General features: G+C 33.0%; 1 protein-coding gene across 2 annotated transcripts; it reads left to right on the top strand.

Moving 5' to 3' along the window:
• Positions 1–1,757: 1,757 nt before the first annotated feature.
• Positions 1,758–25,099, top strand: LOC125062814 (V-type proton ATPase 116 kDa subunit a 1-like). Of its 2 annotated transcripts, XM_047668982.1 has the most exons (15): positions 1,758–1,982; positions 2,509–2,685; positions 4,634–4,794; positions 5,102–5,267; positions 7,603–7,779; positions 8,524–8,736; positions 10,053–10,203; positions 11,682–11,843; positions 12,137–12,345; positions 15,258–15,367; positions 16,059–16,183; positions 21,177–21,412; positions 21,638–21,845; positions 23,481–23,655; positions 24,827–25,096. In XM_047668982.1, exons 1-15 carry the CDS (start codon positions 1,866–1,868, stop codon positions 24,960–24,962), a joined length of 2,523 nt encoding a protein of 840 aa, XP_047524938.1. In that variant the 5' UTR covers positions 1,758–1,865; the 3' UTR covers positions 24,963–25,096. The 2 variants fall into 2 exon arrangements, with proteins under 2 accessions (XP_047524938.1, XP_047524939.1); XM_047668983.1 differs by lacking the exons at positions 21,177–21,412; positions 21,638–21,845 and having other exon boundaries at positions 24,827–25,099.
• Positions 25,100–25,754: the final 655 nt, after the last annotated feature.

The following is a 25,754-nucleotide window of genomic DNA, read 5'->3' on the forward strand; positions in this document are numbered from 1 at the left end:
AGAGGTGCAAGCGATGGTCTGGAGTAAAGAACCTTCTCGCCTTGCTGAGCACACCAAGCTTCTTAAAGGCTAATTAAGCCTTCCCTTCCGAATTACCACGAAACTGAACGTCATTCGATATGTCAACGCCCAGTATTCCGATTCTAGCTGAGGCTTTAAGGAGAATGTCTTCGAAGAGATGAGTGGCGACATTGGGAGTTTTTTATACTGGAAATTTCTTTGCCTATATCACAGCGTAAACACAATTAACAATAATCGCCATAAATAGTGCTTTTGTTCTACATATTTAGAACCAATCGAGAAAACTCGACTAAGCATTTGTATGATCTATGGGTTAAATATTTAATATCGTTTTTAATAGATGAAATTTATAATTTTACTTACATAGTCTAATTTAAACTCCATGTAAACAGCCATATTTTAATCTCAATATAAAAGCTGTTAGTCATAACCTCACCTGTTGAATAAACTTAATTAAATTTTGGTTCAACTACCGTTAAAGCAAACAGAAGTTCTAAACTTGCAATTTCAGTATCAAGAAGGTTTAACTTTGATATAAGCTTTGACTGTGTGACTAAGCAAGTTATGTCTAAAATACTTCTAGAACGAGAAGCTTCCAGAAATTATGTTCTATGATATAGCAAGCAATAGCATGCAAAATATTTTTTAATACTATTAAATAAGACGTTTTTACTTTAGGTATTATTTACATATATACAGGGTAAACTCTTTTTAACGAATTTCAAGGGACCAAGCATTTTTTTCGTTATAGGGACGAGACAGTAGACAAAAAAAAAAAACAAATTTTACCAATTACAATAATTTCTAATTTTATTACTATCAATGGGTAAATTATTCTAAACACATATACATAATACATAACGATTTTCTTTTACTGGCCATCTTGACAGTTTCAAAGTTTGTTTACGACTGATAATACACGATAGGTGACGGTGGTGCGTTTAGTAACTGAGACCAAAATTTCCTACAGGCAATGTAATCTAAGAATGAAAAATGGCACACGTGTTAATGCAATTAACAATAACAAAGGCGAGACGGTTGATTATGACCTCAGGTGTTTTTGATTTTTGATTCCCAGGATTCCATAATCTTGGGAAAAACGAGGAAATTTTTTTATGATCTTAGGATCTTGGCATTTTTCTAGACTCCCAAATATTTTTTTCACTTTATAACATCAAAAAATCAAATGTCATTATATTTATCGCTAGTCTTAAAAATACCACTTTAAATAGCAAAATATTTTGTTCTGTAAGGAGATGTAACAATTACATCTTGCTCTACATGCATTGGATTATTCGATAAAACAAAGTAAATAAAAGAAGTATAGCATCATAGGAGCGCACACTTCAACACGCAATCACGGTAGATCAAGGTGAATGACGGATGAAATAAATTATATATGTATTATGTATTACTTTAAGCACAACATAATAAATTCAAGCGGATAATTAGGTTTTTCTGTGTGTTTGTAATGCTTATTTTTGTATAATAAATGCTGATGAGGGAATTTAAAGCTGACACACATAATCACACTCTGACTTGGCTTGGCTTGAAATTATGTGATGTTAATAGGAACGTTATAAGAATTACACTCTAAACCAGATATTTGGATTGTGATTCAAAATATTCAGATTACACAGATATACCCTCAGCAATATTAAAACAAAAGTCGAAGTACGCTTCTAATAAATATAAAACCTTTTTTGAATTTAAAAAGTATAATCAAAGTTGACGTTTGAAAATTTTTTAACAAAATATATCTTAATATCAATTCAATGAGTCCTTTGCCTTTCCCATATGGCATAAATTAATATCATCATCATCAATTCAATTAGATAATAAAAATGGGTTGTATGCTAAGGAGCGATCTTATGTCTTTGTGTGAAATATTTATTCAGCCAGAATGCGCGTTCGAGGTATTATCTCGATTGGGAGAAACGGGAAACGTTCAATTTCTCGACGTAAGTTATAATTTAAAAATACTTTTGATTGGCATTTCTATAGATATAACTGATAAATTATTTATTACTAGAGATCTGACCCGGCATCGCGCGACTGGTCATTTATATTTTATAAACCATTTTAATTAGGGATTACGTAGCAATAAATTCACCATACATTCAAAATTTTGAAAATAAAATCTAAATTACGTTTTTTATAAGTATATTTTTAGAATTTACTAAATCATATTTCAATGACAATAGTTTTTTTAATTTTTTTATGGCTCTGGCACGATTTGTGCATTAGCCAGCGTCAAGTATAGGATTTTTTATAATTCGTGCTTGTCTTTAGAAATTCGACCGTGTCCTCCATGTACGGTTTAGGTACTCGCCCGGTAACGCACAACCCTCCCAAAGGCCGAGAACAAATTTAAATTAAAACTTGTCCTCGAACCGGGAATCGAACCTGGTACCCCTCATCTAGCTGCCACTTAATAAGACCGCTAGGCTATGAGGCCCCTATGACAATAGTTAACACTTTATGTAGATGACACCGGATGTCAAAGCCTTTAACCGGAGTTACATAATGGAGCTATGTGGCTGCGTCGAAATGGAACGTAAACTAATATATATGCAAGGAGAGATGATGAAGGATAACATCGATATTCCCCCATTGGAAGTGGAGCCACAGGCACTGCCATTGAACGAAATGAAGTCCCTTGATGTATGTATACAGATAGATTAGGACGAATTTTGTAATGAAGGGTGACTTCGCTACTCAAGTACGATTATATGATTACTTAAGCAAGATTATTATATCATCCACCACTATACTTGTGGGGGATTTTTGCCAGTTTTTGTCCACCGTTGCTCGTCCGCGATTTGGTAACTGGTAGTAAATGTAAAATTAGACCTTACTTTTTTAAATATTGACGTTTATAAGAGTACATAGTTGCCAATATGAATTATAATAAAATGAAAAACGTGCGTGGCTTCGCATCAGACGTAACTGGAACTTTATTTATTTTATAAGGCACACTAACGAAACACATACAGACACTCCCAGAGAACATACAAAAAAACACAATTCATGCGTGTGCATCAATAACAAGTGTGTGTTAGAAGAACATCAGAATTATTTAAAAAAAAATAGTAGATTGACAGAGTAATAGTCAGAAGGGAAATCTTAAATCTTGTTCATATTTATACAAACCTGAAACTTTAGATTTCCGAGACTTAGAGGAAGGGGAAAAGGAAGATATGTTAGGAATTTAATGAACTTAATTGTCATTAAAATATTAAAAGTGTCGAAAAATAATACAAACAATAAATTTAACTTTTTTAATTTATTTCTTCGATAATAAAAACACGTGGCATTTTAATTTACAATTTGTCATTTGAGATTTCAATAAATTATTTTGCATAAAATATAAAATACTAATATTTCATAAATTCTCTTTACGAAATTTTAATTTAAAAAATAGAATTTCTATAAGGTAATTCGCCCTTCTCACTCTCTCTCAATCGATCTCAATCGTTCTCTCCCTTTTCTTCGACAGAAACGCTGCACATCTTCGTGACGTTAATATTATTATTAATGCGTTTCATCCGTAAAAAAATTACCCTCATGCGCCTAAAGAAGTTTCAATTCAATAAATGTAATAATACATTAAAAATAAAAAGAAATAGAAATAATAAATGAAATATGCAATTTAAAAAAATTATATAATTCTTCTTACAATAATTGTTATTGGTAATGGAACAATTGTCATGTGGTGTTTATTATAAGATATACAGAATAGAATGAAACAGGTGGCGGTACTGTAAAATAGAGACTGCTTGATAACGGTACAGAAATTTACTTAAACAAAAATTGTACCTTAACAATTCCTAAAGCATTCAAATGTTTATGTTTTACAGTGCCTAAGCTCTTAACAACTCTGCAGGCATGATGTACACAAAGAATGAACACTAACAATGTTCCCTAGAATAATGGGTTCTGACATTGATATGCTTTGTTTTATTATGAAAAACAAGGTTAAGTTATAGTTTTTGCTTTCATGTCTGTCGCTATAATTTATAATCTTATAAATTTATTGGTAATGTTTGCAAGAATGCTCTGAAATTTATACATTCGGCTTCTGTGCTAGAATGCGCAATGCATTTTTACTTACTACAACTCCAAGACAATTTTTCTCGTTCAATATTTTTAGTGTTTTTTTTAAATATCTCAATGCTCTTTTGTCATAAAGCTCTTTAACACATAATTATTACCATTATTGAATTGACTTAAATAATATGACACTGCATAAGCTATATCGGGGCGGGTAAGTACAACTAAATACACTAAGTATCAGAGAAGCTACTGATGATTCTGATTATTACAATTATTCTCATTTTTAATTTTTCAATTTGCCTCCATTGAAGTACGATATCAAAATAATTACAATCTGTCATATTGAATTTAAACAGTAACTTATCAACACATTTCTCTTGATTCTTATCTTCAATTTTTCAAACACTTTTCTACAAGAAATGTAAAAACCGCATGAAGTTGATTATGTTTCTTAGAAAATTGGATTTGTTTGCCTGTAAATCTATTTTAGTATAAAGCCTAACGTACCTTGAGGTTACGAATAACTATTATTGTTTAAAGAATGATTGAATTTTAGAATTTGCTAGAAAAATGGGAGAGTGAAGTGCAGGATTTGTCTGACAACCAAGTGGCTCTTCTTAAGAATTATTTGGAATTAAGCGAGATGTATTATGTTTTAACGCATATTGGAAATTTACTTGGTGATACCGAGCTCACTTCTGAATCGTTGTTTGGAAAGTAAGTATTTTAGTGGGTACTTAGAATGAATATAGTTATGAAAATAATTGTCAGTAATTTATTCATCGAACTAGATTAACCGCGTGCCGCGTTTCAGTGAAATTCAGAGTGCAAAAAGAAACATAGTTGTATTTGTTGTAATCATTTTTAGAATCACAATAACATGGTTTGTATTATATTAATGAACTTTAAAGCTTTAAAAAACTTTCAAGCTTTAAAAAATGTGGGCATGTAGGAAATATTGAAAAAATCTAGAAAACATCCATCATAAACAAAGGTGTTATAAAATATAACGTGTATTTGTTAGGGCCTCATCAGCAGGTGACGGATCCGCCGGTCACCTCACAGTTATGTGCGGTGTGGTTCAAAGGAGCAGGTGCTTTCCTTTTGAAATGATGTTGTGGAGAGTTTCCCGAGGAAATATTTATTATCGACAAGCTGCTGACGATGCCTTCCTGCAAGATCCACAGACTGTAATGTTTTATTTTATTTTATTTTAAAAGGCACATTAACGAAACACATACAAACACTTACAGAGAACACATGACATAGAAAACAAGAAAAAAACAAAAAATTCTATATTTAAAATGCATACATTGACACTCAGACTATTTGAGATTCGTCTCAATTAGAAGAAAAAAAACTTTACGTTAATATAAAGTGAAATCAAAATATTATGTATGTATTGCCATACTCATAATGAAATAGGTCGTAATTAAATTATAATAATAGCGTAGATTACTAGAATTTGGTGGTTGCAATGTCACAAAGAACTGAACTGATTTTGATTTTTTTTCATGAATTCTTGAGTGCTATTTTAGTAATATACAAAATACTATATATAATATTAGTAGCATTATGCAAATTGTATTTTCACATGCATAGGGGAGGATCATAAACTTGGGACGGTAAAACCAATATAATTTAACTAATTAGGACACACATGTGCCAAAACAGGTACATGTGTGTCCTTATAGTCAGATACAATTTACGATGAACTGTTGACTATTCCAAGAATTTTATTTATAAAATGTAACTTGTTAAATCTGAACTATTTGGCAGTTTCAAATACAAATTCAACCCGATTTATAACCTTAATTCTATAAAATTTTATTACACTTTTACATAAATAAATCCTTTCTATTCTAAATAATATAGTAAATGTATAACAATAAGGGTTACATACATTGCTGTCGACACGACTTAATGGATTGTAACTCGATAGGATTCGTTACATGCGTCGTGATTGTGTCTGACCTCACACAAACATAATAACGACGTAGCGATGATGGCTTGCAGATATTAAATAGATTTTATACAAGTTTACTGTACATTATTATTTAATGTTTATAATCTTGTATTTGAGTTCTGTAAAAGTAAAGCAAGTAAAGCTGAAAAGAGAAACTACGAAATTTGGATTCTATGGAGGATGGAAATTTTAAAGAACTGGAGATATATTCGAGATCCAAAATTGAAATATATCTCCAGTCCTCCGGTCCTAATGACCGTAGGTCTCGTCGGCTAAATAATAGGGGCGATGAAAGTTTTTAAGTCCGTAGAACTTTTGTAGAGTATGGGACGGATACATCTACGTATTACCAACCCAAAAAGTATTGTTTCGTAAAGAATCAAATCCAGAATTTACACCACGTCATAACAATGATACGTTGTAGTATTGCGTTCATTAGTTACTACTTACTATGCCACCGAGTATGTTACCATATTTACAAAGTGTCTGTATGATGATAACAAATTTCATAGTATCGTATTTATGAATTTATTGTAATGTATATTTATATATATAAATGACATACTGTTATTGTGCGAGATAAACGTCACAAAAGCTCAAGAATGGCTGGACCGATTTGGCTAATTTTGTTCTTGAAATACTTGAGGAAGTTCAGTGAATTGTTTGGGAAAAATACTTAAACGACAGTTGAATATTTTAATAAAAACTTCCTAGCTGGGAAATATTTGATGTCATCTGTCTTTTTAGAAATAAAAAATGTCATATTTGTAGATGATGCCTTTAGATATTTGTGTTACATAGCTGTTGTATTTGTATTGACACAAATACATGTAACAGAAAAATAAATAAGTTTAGGAAATCACACACAAATCGCAAACACGCTTGGGCATCTTGCCATTAAATGTTACCTAAGTTGCAGTGAATATTAGTTTCAATAAGTTCGTTCAAGCGGTCTGCTCCACCTTAAAACATATTAATATCAGCAAAAGTGGCGGATTATTTCGGGGCGCTAGGCCTGTGTGTATTTTCTAAGGTATCTTCAGAATTTCTAATTGTCAACCTAACATCCAAGAGTGGGTAAACATTGTCCAACTATAGTCTAACGATCTAGAGTGTGCACAGCCCACTCTGCGCTCTAAACGCACCTATCACGAGTATATTTTGTAAGCTTCATTGCAGTCTCTGCAACTTTTGGTGCGTTATTAAGTATTACTAATAATTAACATTTATAATCAACTAGCAAACCCGGCGAACTCCGTTTCGCCACCAGATGGCTTCGTTTTATGTAACATTTCGTTTGGTGATCCCACTTTTCTGTTGAAATTTTTCCTGAATTTTCTTTGCTATAAACCTCACGGAGACCGAGACCTTTCCAACGAATGCAAAACCGTGGAAATCGGTTCGTGCGTTCTGGAGTTATAGCGTCAGGAAGGAAAACCCGACTTATTTTTATATAGTAGATAATAGAATACACGAAGTAATAAGTATGTTCATGTATATATATAATTAACAATACTGAATATACCTGTTAGATTCCTAAAATAATTAAATATGGACAGGGTCAAGAGCTACGTAAGGTAGCTTTTTTAGCAGTCTTTCAAGGCGAAGCTTTGAGTAGCCGCATGGAAAAAGTATGCAATGGATTCAGAGTTAACGTCTACTCCTGCCCAGAGACAATTGACGAGAGGATGGATATGCTTCATAAACTTGACGTTCGCATTGGAGACTTAGAAAAAGTAAATTATTTTAATTTTAATTTTCTATTATGTCAAACTGAGAAATTTAAAATAGATGTGTAATAATTATTCAAGAAACAATTGTTCATTATGAATTGAATTTTGCTTTTGATTTAAATAGTAGGTAAGATCTACATTAACTTGAGCTTTCGAAAGTTCCAAATGACGATGGTTGCTACGAATATTTTTTAAGCAAAGCTAGTTAGTACGGTTATAGTTTTCAATTAGGTGTTTAAGCAGTTAATAAAAGTATATATATAATTAGATAATTCTTGGCCAGTTAGTGTTAGTATTCGTTAGTAGTCTATACGAATGTGACCTATTTCTTATAGCACATCATAATTACCCCGTAACTTAGATCCTGATTACCGAAAGGTTACCACGTTATTATAAGTTTACGGCATCAGTGCAGCAGAATGAAAAAAAATACATTTCCATTGGTTTTAGCTGTTAGTGACGTCATAACTATAAGTACAATCGGCAATCAGCACTTCGATATATTTGGTTTATTGGGCAATTAACGAGACACTAATTGGAAATTGGTATCGCTTTTACAGTGCAGTCATACGAGATTTTATGATAATTGTAATACTGTATTTTTCTTTATAGACAGGTAGGTGATCTCAGGCATGCAGATTTTAACACGATATTTTCATTATGCGCAACTGTTATTTGCGAAGGTTGAAAAAATCGAGTTCAAGCCACTAGGGTGGTGCTGCTCTTAAATTTATTATATATTTTAAGGTTATTAGAAAGACAAAATATCATCGATGTAAAGCGTTAGTGACAATTGCAAAACAATATAGTACGTGGATAGCTCAAATAAAAAAAGCGAAGGCGATATATCATACTATGAATATGTTTACTCTTGATATTACAAGAAGGTGTCTTATTGGTCAATGTTGGGTCCCTGATTTAGATTTGCCCATTGTAAAAGAAGTACTGGAAACCTGCTCGGTATTTATGATACTACTTATTGAAAAGTCCGTTTTAGTACCGATAATATAAAATTAGATCATATAATTAAAATTAGATAAATTAGAAGCATTTACCATTTAATATGTATTTCTGTTTCACGTTCATAAGTATACATTTTGTTACCTAAATGAATAAATGATTTTGACAACAATTTTCGACAAGCGATAGTAAAGCACGCGGATATCATCTATATTGGAAACAAAAATCATTCAATCTTTAATTTAGTACATGACGTTATAGCGCTAACGTTAGTTTGAACGTAATTTAACTATCTTCTTTAGGTGCCACTTTATGACTAAAGTTTGTCCGGTAACAACTTAATCTTGCGCTAGACAAGATTAAATTGTTAACGTAACAGTTCCTCGCCGGATGTGAGCTGCAACAAGTCGTATCTATGATAACGCAAAACGTATCCCAGATATGCGATTTTCCGTGTTGTATTAATAACTTTCGTGTTATACCAATTCGTTAAAGGATCCTTTCATTTGTTTTTGAATTTTTACAACAACAACAACAAGCACAAATCACTATTTACAGTATTTACACTATTTTACACTACCACCCTCCCATCCCATCCATCCCTTCCTTAAGATTCTGGTGCGTACGAATGTAAACCTATATATTTAGTTTTCTAATTAGTCTTAGATTTTTGTTTTTCATTATAGTATAGTATTTTTGTTTCAAAAATTGTTAAGTTACTATTTCGGTATACTATTGGAAGAGCGGAGTACCCTGATGTACAGGTCTCCCTAGACTTAGTTCAGGGGCTCCAATATCTGTTAAAAATGTAACTTGTTATTGAATAAAGATTTTTGAATTTGAATTTGACATCTTGTCGATGTAAGGCATGTCTTCTTTAATAGTTCAAGCCTCACAGCGGTATAGTGCTACTGTATAACCCCCTTATAAAAATTAAATATGTCTTCAAGTACTCTTTTAAATTGTCAAATTGTTTTATTGCTATCATGAAGGGATGAGTACTTCAGTTAAAACGGTACTGATTTAATTTTTATGAATTAGGACGTAGTTTAAATAATAGATAAGAGTAGAGTAGAGTTTTTAATTTTTTTATATTTGTCAGTGATAGATTTTAAAATATTAAGTAGTTTCCATAGATCTAGTCAAAAGCGTTTTAATTTTAAGTTCTTTGTGATTAGTGGTAATTTAATAGAATATTTAAGAATACTATCATCAATTTGCGTGAGTTGCTAGTTACTAATATGGGAGCCGATAAATGGCGCCGTACTAAAAGGAGAAGTTTTATTCTGGTTTTATAGAAATAATTAAATTTACAGGAAGAAATGGAATCAAACGTTCCTTCATTTATATCAAAAATAGAAACATCACTGACTCCTCCAACTTATCACCGAACGAACAAATTTACAAGAGGTTTTCAAGCACTTATTAATGCCTACGGTGATTCTACGTATGGAGAGCTTAATCCAGGTAAAAAATCTATTTAAAAACGCAGAAAAAATAGAATGTCATAACTTCGGGAAGGCAGAGATTTGGCTCTACTCAGGTCTGAAGGAACGACAGAAAGATTGGCTATCAAGTATATATGACAGTCCTTCGAATATTCTAATACAAAGGAAGCTTGGACACTGTGGTTCCACGGACACGGTTTATCAGTCATAGTGATAAAGTAAAAGTAAAGTAAAAAATCATTTAATCATATAGGTAACATAATGTACACTTATGACTTGTCAGTAAAGAAATACATATTATTGCTTCTAATTTTACATTTACTGCCAGTTGTCAAATCAAGGGTAGAACGGAAGAGAAGAACTGGCAATAAAATCTCCGCCACTCTTCTTTTTAATCGCCATTTTTTTTACACAACGTTTGTAAGGAGCTGCAACCATTACACGATGGTTCATATGACATATTACGTAATTAATAATAATAACATTAATTAAATTATTAAAAACAAATATATTATGATATAGTCATAGTTTCATAGTGATATCACCATATGCAAACGTTCACATAATTTGTATTTCAAAAAATATTACTGTTACTGTAATCTTGGAGTTTATTGATAAAAACGAGGGAATTTAATATCATTCTTACGAAAAGCATATTCGTAACCAAAACCCGTTCTTTTAAACAAATATATACTTTAATATCTTGTAAATCTTATATTAATTTTGCGTCTTGTGTAATGGACTGAAGTGTTTTCGAGAGGTCCTTATGCCGGCCATACACCCTACGGTCTGCCGGAGAGGTCCACCTGTGCAGGTATGCCTGCGCAGGTAGACCGGAATGTGTGTGGGAATAGACCTGTGCAGGTTTTTGAACCTGCGCAGGCGACCGGTAGTAATCGGCAATGTATCTACATTTATTACTTTTGTTTTAAGTTTGATTTAGAAATACTATTTCTCATAACTGTGTCTTCTTTTTTTATTATAGGAGTAACCATTTCAAGTAATTTAAGGTATGTTTTCCCGTCAATTCGAAGATAGTTTTTAAAATCTTCTGGTTCAAATTTCAATTCATTTAATAACGCTACCATTGTTCGGTTGACCTGCGAAGGCATACCTGCACAGATTACCTCTCCGGTAGACCGTAGTGTGTATGGCCAGCATTAAATAGGCGCGATGCAGAATCTTGGACATGCAACCAAAATCTAATCAATCTTTATAGATTATTATATATTTAGAAGATTTATCCCCCTGCATCCGTCTAGCAGATAATTCTGATTTTATAGCAAGTTGTACGTGTTCTGCCTTCCAGGCCTGACACACGTTTTTAATTTTTGGGTCTTATAAATACTTGTTTCACTATTTTTTCTACGCTGCATAGATTATTAATTGTGAACCTAGACAGAAATATTCATTGTCCACAGCCGGGGACACAGCCAGAATAGCAAGCTTAATTGGCTAACACTGCAATTACATTTAAAAGTATTTTTCTTTATTCAGGACTATACACTGTTATAACGTTCCCGTTCCTCTTCTCTGTGATGTTTGGGGATGTTTGTCACGGTATGATCCTACTTGCATTTGGCGCGTGGATGGTTAAATCCGAAAAAAAGTTTTTAGGAAAGCCGTCTACTAATGAAATTTGGAATATTTTTTTCGGCGGTAAGTATTAGATTCTTGAGGTTTTTAAATGAAATGCTAAAACAAATGTAACTAGAATTAATTAGCAAAAATGAAACTACAATTGTAATTAGGCATATGCCATTTTAATAGTTAGTAAATATAAATTATTTAAACGATGAAATATTTACCTATCATTCTTAAAAACAATTGGATATTTATAAAAGGCTTTTCCAGAAAAATACGTAGAGAATTGCAATATACATAGATTACAAGAAAATCCCGATTACTCCCACTTGAGCAGGTATAACATGAGTGGTCGTTTTTTGTTTCAGGCCGGTATGTAATTCTGCTAATGGGTGTGTTCACGCTCTTCACTGGTTTTCTATACAACGAGTATTTCTCGAAACCTATCACTTTAATGACGCCTTACTGGAAGAATACATTTACGCGCGAGGAAATAGAGAAAAATCAATATATTACTCTAAACCCAGTTTTTGAGACTAATAGCCCATATATCTTTGGTGTGGATCCCATTTGGAAGGTACATTGAAGTAGCTTTATACGATTATACTGACGAAGTTGTCGGAAAATATTTATGAATAGATTGGTTGACGTTGAGAATTAACATAAAGGGATTTACTTTTGTATATCTCTGTGCAAAAATAAAATGTATAATTGTTTTTGGTTGACTAGACATTTAAAAAGAAACTTTAAATGCTTTAAATGCGTATTTGTTTTATTATTATCGCTATTTTACTAAACTCAATAGTCCAAGATCCCAGAGCCATAAGACACAACTTATTTTCTAAAGCATAGAACCTTCGGTTCTAAGTAGTCTCTCGTGTACTTTTTAATACCTGTACGTTTGTGGAGTTGGCTCGGTGACACCTGCGTAGGTACCAGGTGAGAAAGGTAACTAAAAATCAGTGTTACTTAAGTTAAATTTTAATGACTGATTTTTGTATATATTTTGTAGAATATTACTCTGAAGTAATATCAAAAAAGTCAGACGCTTTCCATGGGCCAGAACTTTTGTCAGACGCTTTAAAGCTCTACAAAAAATAAATGAACTTAATTTAGTTTTAAATGTCTGATTTTTATATATGTTATTCAAATAAATATTACAAAGTTATTTTTAATCAGTCAGACAAATTGTAATGACAAAACATCCCCTAAACACAAAAATTACTCAACTATGAGTATGAGCGCGAGAGCAGTATACATGCGTTTCAGAGTAAAATACCTTAATATTTGAAAAATACTTACTGCTTTCAATTTCATATTTTTGCATATCTATTTAAATGAGATAAAAATTTTAATTAAAATAATAATCATTTTAAAAGTAATTATATATATTACAGATATAAAGGGAAAAATGAATTTTTTCGGAGCAATTGTCTTTCAAAAAGAATAATTTTTATTTTATTTAAAAAAGGATATCAATTGTAATAATTTTAGTATAAAAATAATTAATTATGATGAAATAATGAAATACTTTGATTGTCTCTTAATCATCTTCATCATTGTCATAATAATCATTTGAATTTTCATCATTAAGTACATCACGATACTGTCCACTCAAGTCATCATCCTCATCATCACTAGTTATATTATTGTTGCTGGTAGCATCTTCTGTAAAAACAAAAAGACAAAAAATTAAAAAATATAGAACGCCAAATATAAATACATTGTAAACTAGAAATCAAAGTACGGTACCTGATTCTTGAAGTGATTCGCTAACGAGTCCTGGTAATTGGTCACCATCAAACCAATAAAAATGATATTGGTTCTCTTCAAACGTCCATCCATCGTTTTCAGGAGTAAAAGTAGACGGTCGTTTTTCATTTGCATTATTCCATATGCTGGTAATATAATTAGCTCGGAGAAATTGTTGAAATAACTCAGTTTTGCATGGTGGTAAATTGCTTGCATCGAAATTTTTTAAATGTTTTTGATTAAATTCTTCGTTAATATCAGAAACAGTGTAATTATTTAAAAACAGCTGAAGCCGGGCAGCATCAACGTCAATAATACCAGAAACATTATAAATTTCACACATAAATTTTTGTATTTGGTTGAAAATATCTTGTTGTAAGTTTCGATCGGTGAACGACTCTGGATCTCCGAATCGCATAAAAGCTCGCTGATATTCATGTTTCTTCATCATTATATTAAATGGCCTTTGTTTACCTTTCTTAAATCAGACATTTATAAGAAAAATATCAGAAAAATAAATTAAGTTCATTTATTTTTGTAGAGCTTTAAAGCGTCTGACAAAAGTTCTGGCCCATGGAAAGCGTCTGACTTTTTTGATATTACTTCAGAGTAATATTCTACATAATATATATAAAAATCAGTCATTAAAATTTAACTTAAGTAACTCTGATTTTTAGTTACCTTTCTCATCTGGTACCTGCGCAGGTGTCACCGAGCCAACTCCACAAGCGTACAGGTATTAAAAAGTACACGAGAGACTACTTAGAACCGAAGGTTCTATGCTTTAGAAAATAAGTTGTGTCTTATCGCTCTGGGATCTTACTCTACAAGATTTCAAGTTCGTTTCAGCGATGCAGTGACACTGATACGTCAAATTGATAGATCGACAATTCGACACACAAAATACATTTGTGCATATAGCACAGACTAGAGGAAAGGGAACTCGTAGCGCCATTTGCGAACTTATTGGTCTAAGATCCCGCTATACAACGACCTTCACCGAGATGCTTATTTAATGAAACTTATTTTATATATAATTTAATATGTCAATAAATATAATCCATATGGGTTGCCTAGCAAATTTCAGTCCAGAGTATTTTTAATTAATTTAAAAAAAATATATTTTTTTAAACATTTCACCGGTATGATTATTAGATAAATTCTATACCAATCGAAAGTATGAAGCCCATAGAATATGCAAAAGTTAGGTTGTTTTTAATCAATTAATTATTTATGTGTATATTTTTTATGTGACACTAAAGTATATATACATCTTTAGTATAAAAGAAGGTTATAGTGATACATATATAATACTACCCTGATTAAAAATATTGATTGAAAAAAGTTAAAAAAATTTACTACATGCAAATTATAAAAAAAAATTTTTTTTTTAAATATTAATTAAACATACTCTGGACTGAAATTTGCTAGGCAACCCAAATGGATTATATTTATTGACATATTAAATTAAATATAAAATAAGTTTCATTAAATAAGCATCTCGGTGAAGGTCGTTGTATAGCGGGATCTTATACTATATAGTTTCAATACTTTTTTATATATAACAAGATGATAGCTGCTATTGTCAACATAGAGCTGTGGCGACGACGAATCCTGCGACTGTTCTCTTTCCGTTCGCGCTAGTATACATTATTATAATTTATGAATGCACATAATTAGTTGTAAGTAATCAAAATATACAATTATAGTGTATGATAGCCTGTATATTTTTTTCAGCTGGCAAAAAATAAAATTATGGCTTTGAACTCACTCAAGATGAAACTGTCTATTATAATAGGAATTGTCCATATGATATTTGGTTTATCGCTGAGTCTTTTTAACCATCTGTAAGTATTTATTTATTGCATATTTTGCGTTGCTGCCCCAAGGAATGTTGACGGGCACAATTATTTGTATATTACGAGTAAGTACCGTTGACTCAATTGACATTAATACATGTTGGAGTTCTCAAAAGAAAGAGGACACCAACTTTACGCTGCTCACAATCATGATTATTATATAATGTGAAAAATGAATTAAATGAAGTACATATATTTTTCTTCATAATCTTAAACAGTTACTAATTGATTAAGTACGTTACTTAGTATCGTTTTCTTTTTACTTGCTACGTTTAATTAAGCACAAAAATTATTGAAAAGCTTACACACAATAGCTTACACAGTATAAAATAGATAAAGAGCATCTTTAGTCTATCGGTATTCCAAATATTTTTTCTTGCTACTAAATGTCCTTTCTTTTGTATTTGTCTCATATTCAATTTCATTTCTATATACCTACTAAAGTTATTCATGTAAATCAAAGTTATAAATGATTTTGAATGTCATATTTTTCTCGTATTATTCAATTATTAAACATACATATGTTGCTTTAGGATTTCTAAATATAATATATTCTGATCGCTCTTATTTTGATTTTACGTATTTGCTTGCATATAGTGTGAATGTAACTAAAAATATTTTCATAAATGTTTGCCTGTCTGTCAATATGATAGATTTTTATTCATATATGGTGTTTCAGCTATTTCAAACGGCACTATGCAATTTATTTGGAGTTCATACCGCAGATGTTATTTTTGTGTGGTCTCTTTTTATGGTTGGTTATTCTGATGTATATGAAGTGGTTCTTATACAGCGGAAAAACAAGTAAGTCAATTAGCTTATACGTTACCCTGAAAGGTGGCTTTTCTACGCACTTTTGAAAATAACTAAAGAGAGTTTGCAACCAATATTGCATTGGAGCCTGGAGGTTTCGAAATTTAAATCCGGCAACACGTTGGTTCCGTTAACGTCTACTACGCGTTTACTTAAGATTGTAGAATGAAATGTGTTAGAAAAGTTAACGCCGAGTTACAGCTAAAAATCATTCAAGGTGTTATAAAAATACTTGAATACTTTATTTTAAAAGTTGGTATCAACATGGGACGGAAATATGTAATAGCATTTACGATGTTATTTCACATTTTTTTCTTTCTCGTTTCACTTTATAGATTCTAATTAGAACTGAATACACGCATCTATTTTATATAAAATTTCAATACAACAATCAAACTGTTGGATCCATTCCCTTTTCCAACAGATTTTTAGGCTTTTGAATTTAGGTACTAAGGGTAAGTTACAAAACCCAATACAGGTTAAACATTTTCAAAGTATTGTAGTATACCTACAGTTATAGTTCACGAGACGTTATGTATAAGACGTCAGCTGCATTTCCCGAGACGCCGGTGAGGGAAATGACACAGTCTGATTTACCTACTCTTATAGTTATGTTCATAATTTCTTTTCAATACAATATTAGGATTGTGCTTACAAAAAATTCTACGTACGGTAATTAAATAAATATTTATTTATATGAATAAATGAACGTTAGTAAATAAATACATATTAAATGCTTTATTTTACATTAACTCAACAGTTCTCAAATCAAGGGCGTAGTAAAACTGGGAATAAACTCTCCACTACCCTTTTTTTTTTTTTAAATAGAGCGCATCGTGCAATCAGTCTTCTGACTATGAGCAGATGAGTTGTAGGATGATTTGCGGGTGGAGATATTCCTCATTAGGAATATCTATCATTTGAATAAAACACTATTTTGACCGGATTGAAGTTATGTATTATTATAAATTTACAACTATTTAACATAATTTTAAATTTATCCGACGTTTCGCGTGCTTTACAGCGTGCGTGGTCACGGTGACTGAAGACAAAAGATGTTGAATGTCAAAAAGTATCACAGCTGCAGAGAAAGTTGAATTATCTGTATTTATTGCCCCGGAGTTGGTATCGACTAAAAGATGGAGGGTTTTGGCAAAAATGGCTCACGGTGTCCTCTATTTTCGCGGATTGTGTTTCTTTTTGAGATTTTAATTTGGATATTATTGGATCCCAGGTGTTTGACAATTTTAGGCCGTCTTCTCTATTGAAATTGGGGTGTTTTTTGATTTCAATGGCTTCGCGTACCAATCTTGGGAAGAATCTTTTCTCTTTCGCAAGTACTTTCGGTTGGTCAAAGCGTATGTAGTGATTAGGCCTATCTAGTATGTGTTCACAGACTGCTGATTTTGTGTGTCGTCTATGTCTTATGTCTGCAATGTGTTCTTTGAGTCTGCTGGACATATTGCGTTTAGTTTGCCCTATGTAAGACAGGCCACAGTCGCAATCCAGTTTGTATATACCTGCATCTTGCAATGGGGTGTTACTTTTGATTGGTCTTAGGAATTGCTGAATCTTCTTGTGCGGCTTGAAAATTGTATGAATAGAAGCTCGTTTTAGGATCCGGCTAATTCTATCTGTAACTCCCTTTACATATGGCAAGTAGGCTGGCTGGCGGGGAACTGTTTGTGTCTTGTTTTTGTTTTTGTGATGCAGCCGGGGGATGCGCAGCTTGTTTCGGTGTAGCACCTGTTTGACATGCTGTAGTTCCTCCTCGAGGTGGGCATCATCACAAAGACGTTGGGCTCTCTGAAACAAACATTTACCGACTGAAAGCAGTTGTGAAGGGTGGTGGTGGGATTCACCATTGAGGTACCTATCTGTGTGGGTTGCCTTCCTGTGTATTGTGTGACCTAGTGTGCCATCTGCTTTGCGTATAATTAAAATGTCTAAAAAGGGCAGACGGTTGTTGTTTTCTTGTTCAACAGTAAATTTAATGTTCTTGTGTATTGAATTTAAATGTGCTAGAAATGCAGATATTTTGTCATTGGGGAGTACTACAAATGTGTCATCGACATATCTCTTGTACAGTCGAGGTTTAACCGGGGCATTGGCCAGAGCTCTCTCCTCAAAGTCCTCCATGAAGATGTCAGCGACTATAGGTGACACTGGAGAACCCATGGCTACTCCGTCATGTTAATCAAAGACAATACAATATCTATCATAATAATATTGCTCAGTCAATGCTGCTGAGCTCCAGGGTTCTTCGTCTTTTGAGTCGGTTTATATACTCCGGTAGGGTGAGTTGAACAGCTAGATGGTTAGAATGATTTTCCAGCCTAGTCTTGTACTTCTGAGCGTATACTTTTATTTCCTCCTTGACTGTAGGTATGCCCAGGTGTTCATGTACTTCGGCGTTTCTTATGAACCAAGGCGCGTTGCTTATTTGTTTAAGGATGTAGTTTTGTGTTCTTTGAATTTTAGTTTTGTTAGAGTCACATGTAGCTCCCCACAATTGTATCCCGTAGGTCCACACGGGTTTTATAACTGAATTGTAGATAAGGAGTTTGTTGTCGATGGACAATTTCGAGTTTCTACCCAGTAACCAGTACAGCCTCTTATATTTAATGTTGATCTCACGCCGTTTTGTTTCGATGTGTTTTTGCCATGTCAATCTACGATCCAAGTGCAGTCCAAGATATTTAACTGTGTCACTCTGGGGCAGTTCCTTTCCTCCTAGGTTTACAGGGGGGCATGTCTTTCTTCGCAGAGTGAATGTCACTTGTACTGATTTGCTAGTGTTCACCCTAATTCTCCACCTATCGAACCAGTTGCTTATTTCATTGAGGCTTCGCTGCAGCTTTAACGTGGCTTCTTCGGGTTGTTTACTCGAAGCTAGGATTGCCGTATCGTCTGCATAGGTTGCAATGTTGACTTCAGAGGTACGCGGTAGATCTGAGGTAAATATGGTGTACAGCACTGGGCCAAGTACAGAGCCTTGAGGTACCCCTGCAAGTATATCATGAAAACCTGATGTACAATCCATCTCTTGCACTTGGAATATTCTATCGGTGATTTAAGACTCTAGGATTCCATAGAAAGTATGAGGCAGAAGTGACTTGATCTTGCATAAGAGCCCCTTGTGCCAAACCCGATCGAATGCTTGTAAAACGTCCAGAAAAGCTGAGGAGCAGTACTCTTTTAGCTCAAGGCTATTGCTTATGAATGCTTATGAATTTACACACCCTGTGAGTTTGTTCGGTAGTGCCGTGTTGAGCTCTAAACCCGAATTGGTGATCTGGAATTATAGAATTTTCATGCATAGCTTGCGAGAGCCGTCGTAGTAGTACCTTGTCCAGTACTTTAGAGACGATCGGGAGAAGACTTATAGGTCGGTAAGATGAGACGTCATGTGGCGATTTCCCGGGCTTATGGACCATAATCACCTGAGAGACCTTCCACAGCGCTGGAAAGTATCCAGCACTTATAATCCGGTTGAATAGGGTCGTCAAGTAAGTTAAAGCCTTACGAGGTAATTCGGAGAGAACCTTTTTGTCAATGAGGTCAAAACCTGGTGCCTTCCTATTCTCCATTTGTTGTATGGTTCTTTGGACCTCCCTTGGTGTTACTATCTTCAAGGGCAAATGCAATTGGAAATCCTGCTGGAGAATGTCATCTATTTCTGCCTCATCCGACCCAGGAGTGGCTTCATTTGGGACAAATACCTTAGCCAGATGGTTAGAAAAGGCATTTGCTTTTTCGAGTTTAGACCTAGCCCACTTGTTTCTATCACCATACTGCTGGCATCTTTGACTCTGAACTATAATGGTCCTCTTTTTTGGGTCTTCTATAGTAAAAATTTGGTGGAAAATATGTCTGATTTCCTTAGCTGCTTTATTATGCTGACTAGGTTGCAGGTTTACAAAGAAAGTTGAGGTAGGTTTTTTATCAGGCCCAAATCTGGCATTGATAATCTCTCCAACTACTATGTTTCCCGTTTTCTCAAATTCAGCTTTTATAACATGAAGTGGAGTAGTGTGGTGCAAGTTTCTTACTATCAGTCTGTAGTTTCTGTCTTCTTTTCGGTTGAATGTATGACCAATGAGACCCTTCTCTCTTACAGCTATAATAAGTTTTTTGTAAACATCTATATCTTCACTAATAATTCTTATTTGTGTTTTGTTTACTATCTTAAACTTGAATGTGGTTTTTTCAGTTGCAGTTTCGAGAAATTCCGTCAGTTTATTGACATCTTGGATTCCATATAGTATGATTGGAGGTGAATTGCTGGGCTTCTTTCCTTTAGTTTGGGTAGGTTCTTCAACGAGAGTTAGTCCATCGAACATGTTCGAAGTAGCTACACTTTCGGGGGACTGATTTGAGAGTTTCCTTTTTTTATTCGGCTTTCTATTTACTGGAGCCGTTTGCCATTCAGGCAAGTTGGTATCGCAGGCTACTTCTTGAGAGCTTTGTGGTTCCTTCTCCTCATTTCTGGTAGGCAGTAAACTTCCAACCGATACACTTCTCTGTCTTATAAACAGGCTTGGATGGAAGGCTTGTTGTACAAAACCACTACCCTTTTTAATCGCCAAGTTTTTTTACACAATGTTTGTAAGAAGCTGCGACCATTACACCATGCTAGACATGACATCTTAAGTAATTGATAGTTCATAATAATAAAAAAAATAGATTTGTCCTCAATCAGCAGTAGGCATGGTGAATGGTAACCTTCCGTAACATAAATATAATAATTGTCAGGCCTCCACGGAGGCATTACATTTTAAATCAAGTCCATTTAAAAATAATCAAACTTATCTCATCAACAAATAAAACTAAAGCGCTGATTATTAACGTCCGCCATCTTATCTGTCAATGGGCTCTGATGTTAGTTAAGTTTTGGGGGGTCTCGACGGTAAATTTGGTTCATCAGTAAATACTGTTAAAAAAGTTGATAGGCGTTTAAATTAAAAACTTCTTCTCATTCCAGCCGACTTAAAAACTGGTGCAGGTTGTGCTCCACTTATCCTTATATTGTTTATCGATATGGTGCTTGCATCGACTTCAAAGCCTGTAGAGGAAGATTGTGATGCTTATATGTTTGAGGGCCAGGAAGGATTACAGTCCATTCTTGTTTTGGTTTCCTTGGTTTGTGTTCCTATTTTGCTGTTTGGATCCCCAGTATACCTTAATAGATACAACAAGAAGAGAAAAGAAGAAGCACTGGTTAGTTTTTAAGCTACTATACTATCTGTATATATGATTCTATTTGATGTTGTCTTATCTGTAACTCCTAAATTCCTAGTCAAAATTTTAAATATGATAAAAGTTCCTTTTAAGGTTGTTTAATCCTTAATTTTTTTATCTAAAATAAGTTAATTAAATAATTTAATTACGGTTATACCACTTTGATATTTAACATAATTAAAAACAAACAATATTTTTTTGTAGAAGAAAATAAGCAACTTTCGAAAATACCAACGCATTGATTCCGATAAAAAAGAAGAACAATCAATTCTAGATGAGATTGAGAAGTATTCAACTTCTTTTGGAGAATTGATGATACATCAAGCTGTTCATACAATTGAGTTTGTTCTTAGTACAATCTCGCATACCGCCTCATATCTGCGTCTATGGGCGTTGTCATTAGCCCACGAACGTGAGTTAAATTTACATTCATATGACGCCTACGAAACAATATATGCGCATGCTGTCTCATTTTCCCAAACAATATAAAATTATATAAAATAAAAGTTGCAAGCAATATAAAATTCGCCAGTGAGTTTTTATACTCAGCTCTTTACCGAAAGACTCGCAGCATGGCTATGTAGGCATGAGCACGAGTGATCTATTTGAATACGCACGCTGCTCACTTCCCCTTCCAACAGGGCTGAGTGTAAATGTGGTTTTACATATTATGTCAGTACGCGATCTCAAACCAGTCCAAAAGCGCATGGTGTGAAGGTTTAGCGCCATTTTGACTATATCTCATACAAATATTTATTATATCGGAAATGCTTAAACCCTAAAACCAACAAAACAAATGGCAGTAATGATTATAATTATTATTTTCACTGAACTTAGTTATACAACTATAGGTGACACATGATTCCTTATTATAAAACGTTAGACTAGTTTATTAAAAAATTCAATTATATAAACTACCTAAGACGTATATGGTAGTACTTTTTTATGTGCAAACTATGAATATTGACATGCCGGTTTCCTTTCGAAGTTTAACTTAGGCAAGTGTTTCAAACAACACACAGAAAAATTAATTGGTGCAAATGTGTCGTAACCACCACTGTTATTATGTCATGAATTACATAATTAACTAGCAAACTCGGCGAACTCCGTTTCGCCACCAGGTGGCTTCGTTTTATGTAACATTTCGTTTGGTGATCCCGTGAATTTTCTTTGCTATAAACCTCACGGAGCCCGAGACCTTTCCAACGAATGCAAAACCGTGGAAATCGGTTCGTGCGTTCTGGAGTTATAGCGTCAGGAAGGAAAACCCGACTTATTTTTATATAGTAGATATTAAACAAAACACAAAACAAAACATAAATTATGAATAATCCTAAAATGTCATGGCACAATTGAAACCCTAACTGACAACAGCCTTGCGATTCTGTAACTCACTTCTCGAACTCCCACAGCGGTTTTCACAGCGGCGGTCGCGCTCAAATCAGTCGTAAAGCAGTCATTTTACGATTTGGCATTTTGATAAGGAGGGAGCTTGTAGTTTATTGTTTAATTCAATTAACTCGTAATACACAAGACAAAAAACATTTAAAAATACATTGCTGCCAAGTAAAATATTTACCTAACGAAGTGCAGAAAGCTATTAATTGATCATAAGTCTTCAAATTAGAGGCTTCTACGTAAATGAACATTTTCTTTTCAAAAATACCAATTAGTCTGTTTTACACAGAAAATGAAGTAAAAATTATTTCCTCTGACTAAGAGAGACTTTTGTATGAAACCGGGCAGAGTATCGAGTATTATGTTTCTCTTTCAAATTAAACAAAAGATCCAGCTAGGCTATCAGCTTCATCAGGCTAAACAGTAACGAGCACATATTATAAATTAATGACGCTTTGGTGATTTAAAATAGGTGTATAATAATGTGTAATTTATAAATAGTTTGGTAAAAATAGTAGAAAATGAAAGCTAAAAAACCAGTTTTAAATTGTAATATTTTTTTAATAAATTGTATGCATAGATTTTTCTGGTTTTTAAAAATAGATTTTTGTGAGACCTCCTTAGTAAAAGATAATTCAATTTTTTTCAGAACTATCAGAAATGCTGTGGGTGATGATTTTCGCAAAATTAGCACTTCGCGATACAAGTTCTATGGGTCCGATAAAAATATTTTTCATATTTGCTATCTGGGCTGTATTCACGTTGTCAATTTTGGTAATCATGGAAGGTTTATCGGCTTTTCTTCACACACTCAGGCTGCACTGGTTAGTAAGATATATAAATAAATAAAATGAACTGTATATGAAAAATTTGTATATACATTTGGTTATTTGTTATACATATTTAGATCTTTCAATTATTGGTTAAAATTTAGTAAAAAAAATTTAGTAATAAATATCTGTACGAGTTTAGGCCTCTTCCAAGGAATGCCATATTTTTCTTGCACGGACCACCTGAAGTAAGCTTTAGGTCGGCTGACCTGGCTGAAAAAAGCCTTTGAAAGGTCGTCCTTCCATCGCATTTTTGATCGACTTTTGCTCCATTTGCTTTATGGTCTTTTTCATCCATCTTTCATAAGGAAACTGTTACTAAACAAGAAAAAAATAGAATAAACCTTATTCATAAAAACTAAATGAGTTTAATTGCACTCTTTTATCTAAGTGCTCTTTCGTATCTTTCTATCAAATTGTGTAAACACCGACAAGACAAATGAGTACTTCAGTTAAGACGGCGCAATAAGACTGATTTATTTTTATTAATATGGGAGTAAATTTATATTATATCCTGAAAGATAAGGGGTGTTCAACAAATAGTAATAATGCGATACCTTCTTTGAAAAAAAATGCTGGCAGGCAGGCAGACATTAGATTAAAATAATAAAAACAAAATATTCTCTTTTGTTTTTCTTTAAATAGAAGACATTCCAACATCGTTCCATATTCTCCAGAACAAGCTCCTAGTGATATTATTTCCGCGGCTTAAGGAACTTGGGGTCATAAATTAAATTATGATGACGAAGTAGTCGCTGCGTTACAGAATCAGGAAAAAGTTAATTTAAAGGGGATAAAATCCCCTTTAAAATTTATAAAAAAACAGATACAAAGTTTAAACTAAATTAATATTTAATAAAAAATAATTGCGTCAAACTCATTATCACTTCTTATTGAACACCCCTAGTATATTATAAAATATATTTTATTCTAAGTGACGGTGGCGTACTGTAATAACATTTATTCTATCAAATTAGTTCCATTATAAATTATTCTCTATACTTAGATCTTTATGTATTAATTTCTATGTAAAAACCAGTATTGAATGCGAAAATCATAGTTCGTGTTAAGTCCCGTTTCCCAATCTGATACTAAGCCATCATTAGATTTTCCTATTGTTCCATGAAAATACCAATGTAAGTTTTGTAATGAAATATTATTCCAGGGTTGAATTTATGAGCAAGTTTTACCATGGTGGAGGCTATCCTTTTAAGCCTTTTAACTTTCGTTCCATATTATCTGGCGATGCTAAAGATGACAAAGAAGGCATTTGTAAGAGGAGAGCGAAAACTGAATATTAAGTGCCCTAGTTTGTCCTAGGAGTTTTAAGGAAGTCATTATTTTATGTTTACGTTAAGATTATAATAAAATACATTTTAGTTTTCTTTTATAATAAGCCTATTTTAAAAGCTTTATGAAATATTAATTAGATTTATTTGAAGTTAACTTTTAACGAATAAAAACAATTATCTGATTCTTAATTTAATTATTGACCTTAAGATATCTACCCTGTTGTTGGAAATATGTAAAACCAATCTCTGTTCATCACAGAGTAAATATAATTTACCAGAAATAAATAAATTTATACTCTGAATAAAACAGTGTAAAACTAATTAGTTTTCATGTTATGCATATCCGATCAAAATTATCGGTAAATAAATTATAGGTTTTTCGTGGGTTTGGCGCCCATGTCCCCCGGCCGCCATCTTAGAAAAAGGGATGAAAATACGTTTTTGGCTATATCTCGTAAACTATCTAATATCTATCGTACAAGAAAATTGTAAAGACATATTTTGTAGCAAATCACTTTGCCTACAATTAAGTCTGTGTGAATTTTTATCATAAATTCAAAATTCAATAAGTTTTAAGTAATTTCCTATTTTGCTTAATAACTTTTTTCTTTTTAAATTATCAATAAATTATGTCAGAACAATTTTGTCGAGGATCTATTTCTGAAGATATGCGTCTATAATTTTTTTAAATTTCGTTACTTGGAATCGCTGTTACAGCGCTCCAAAGTTGACCGGGTTCGGCAATGCTCATGACAAGCCGGTCAAAACAACATTTTACTTTACTTTTATGATCTCTCGTTT

Source organism: Pieris napi, chromosome Z (assembly GCF_905475465.1).
Source record: "Pieris napi chromosome Z, ilPieNapi1.2, whole genome shotgun sequence".
NCBI classification, from domain to species: Eukaryota; Metazoa; Arthropoda; class Insecta; order Lepidoptera; family Pieridae; genus Pieris; species Pieris napi.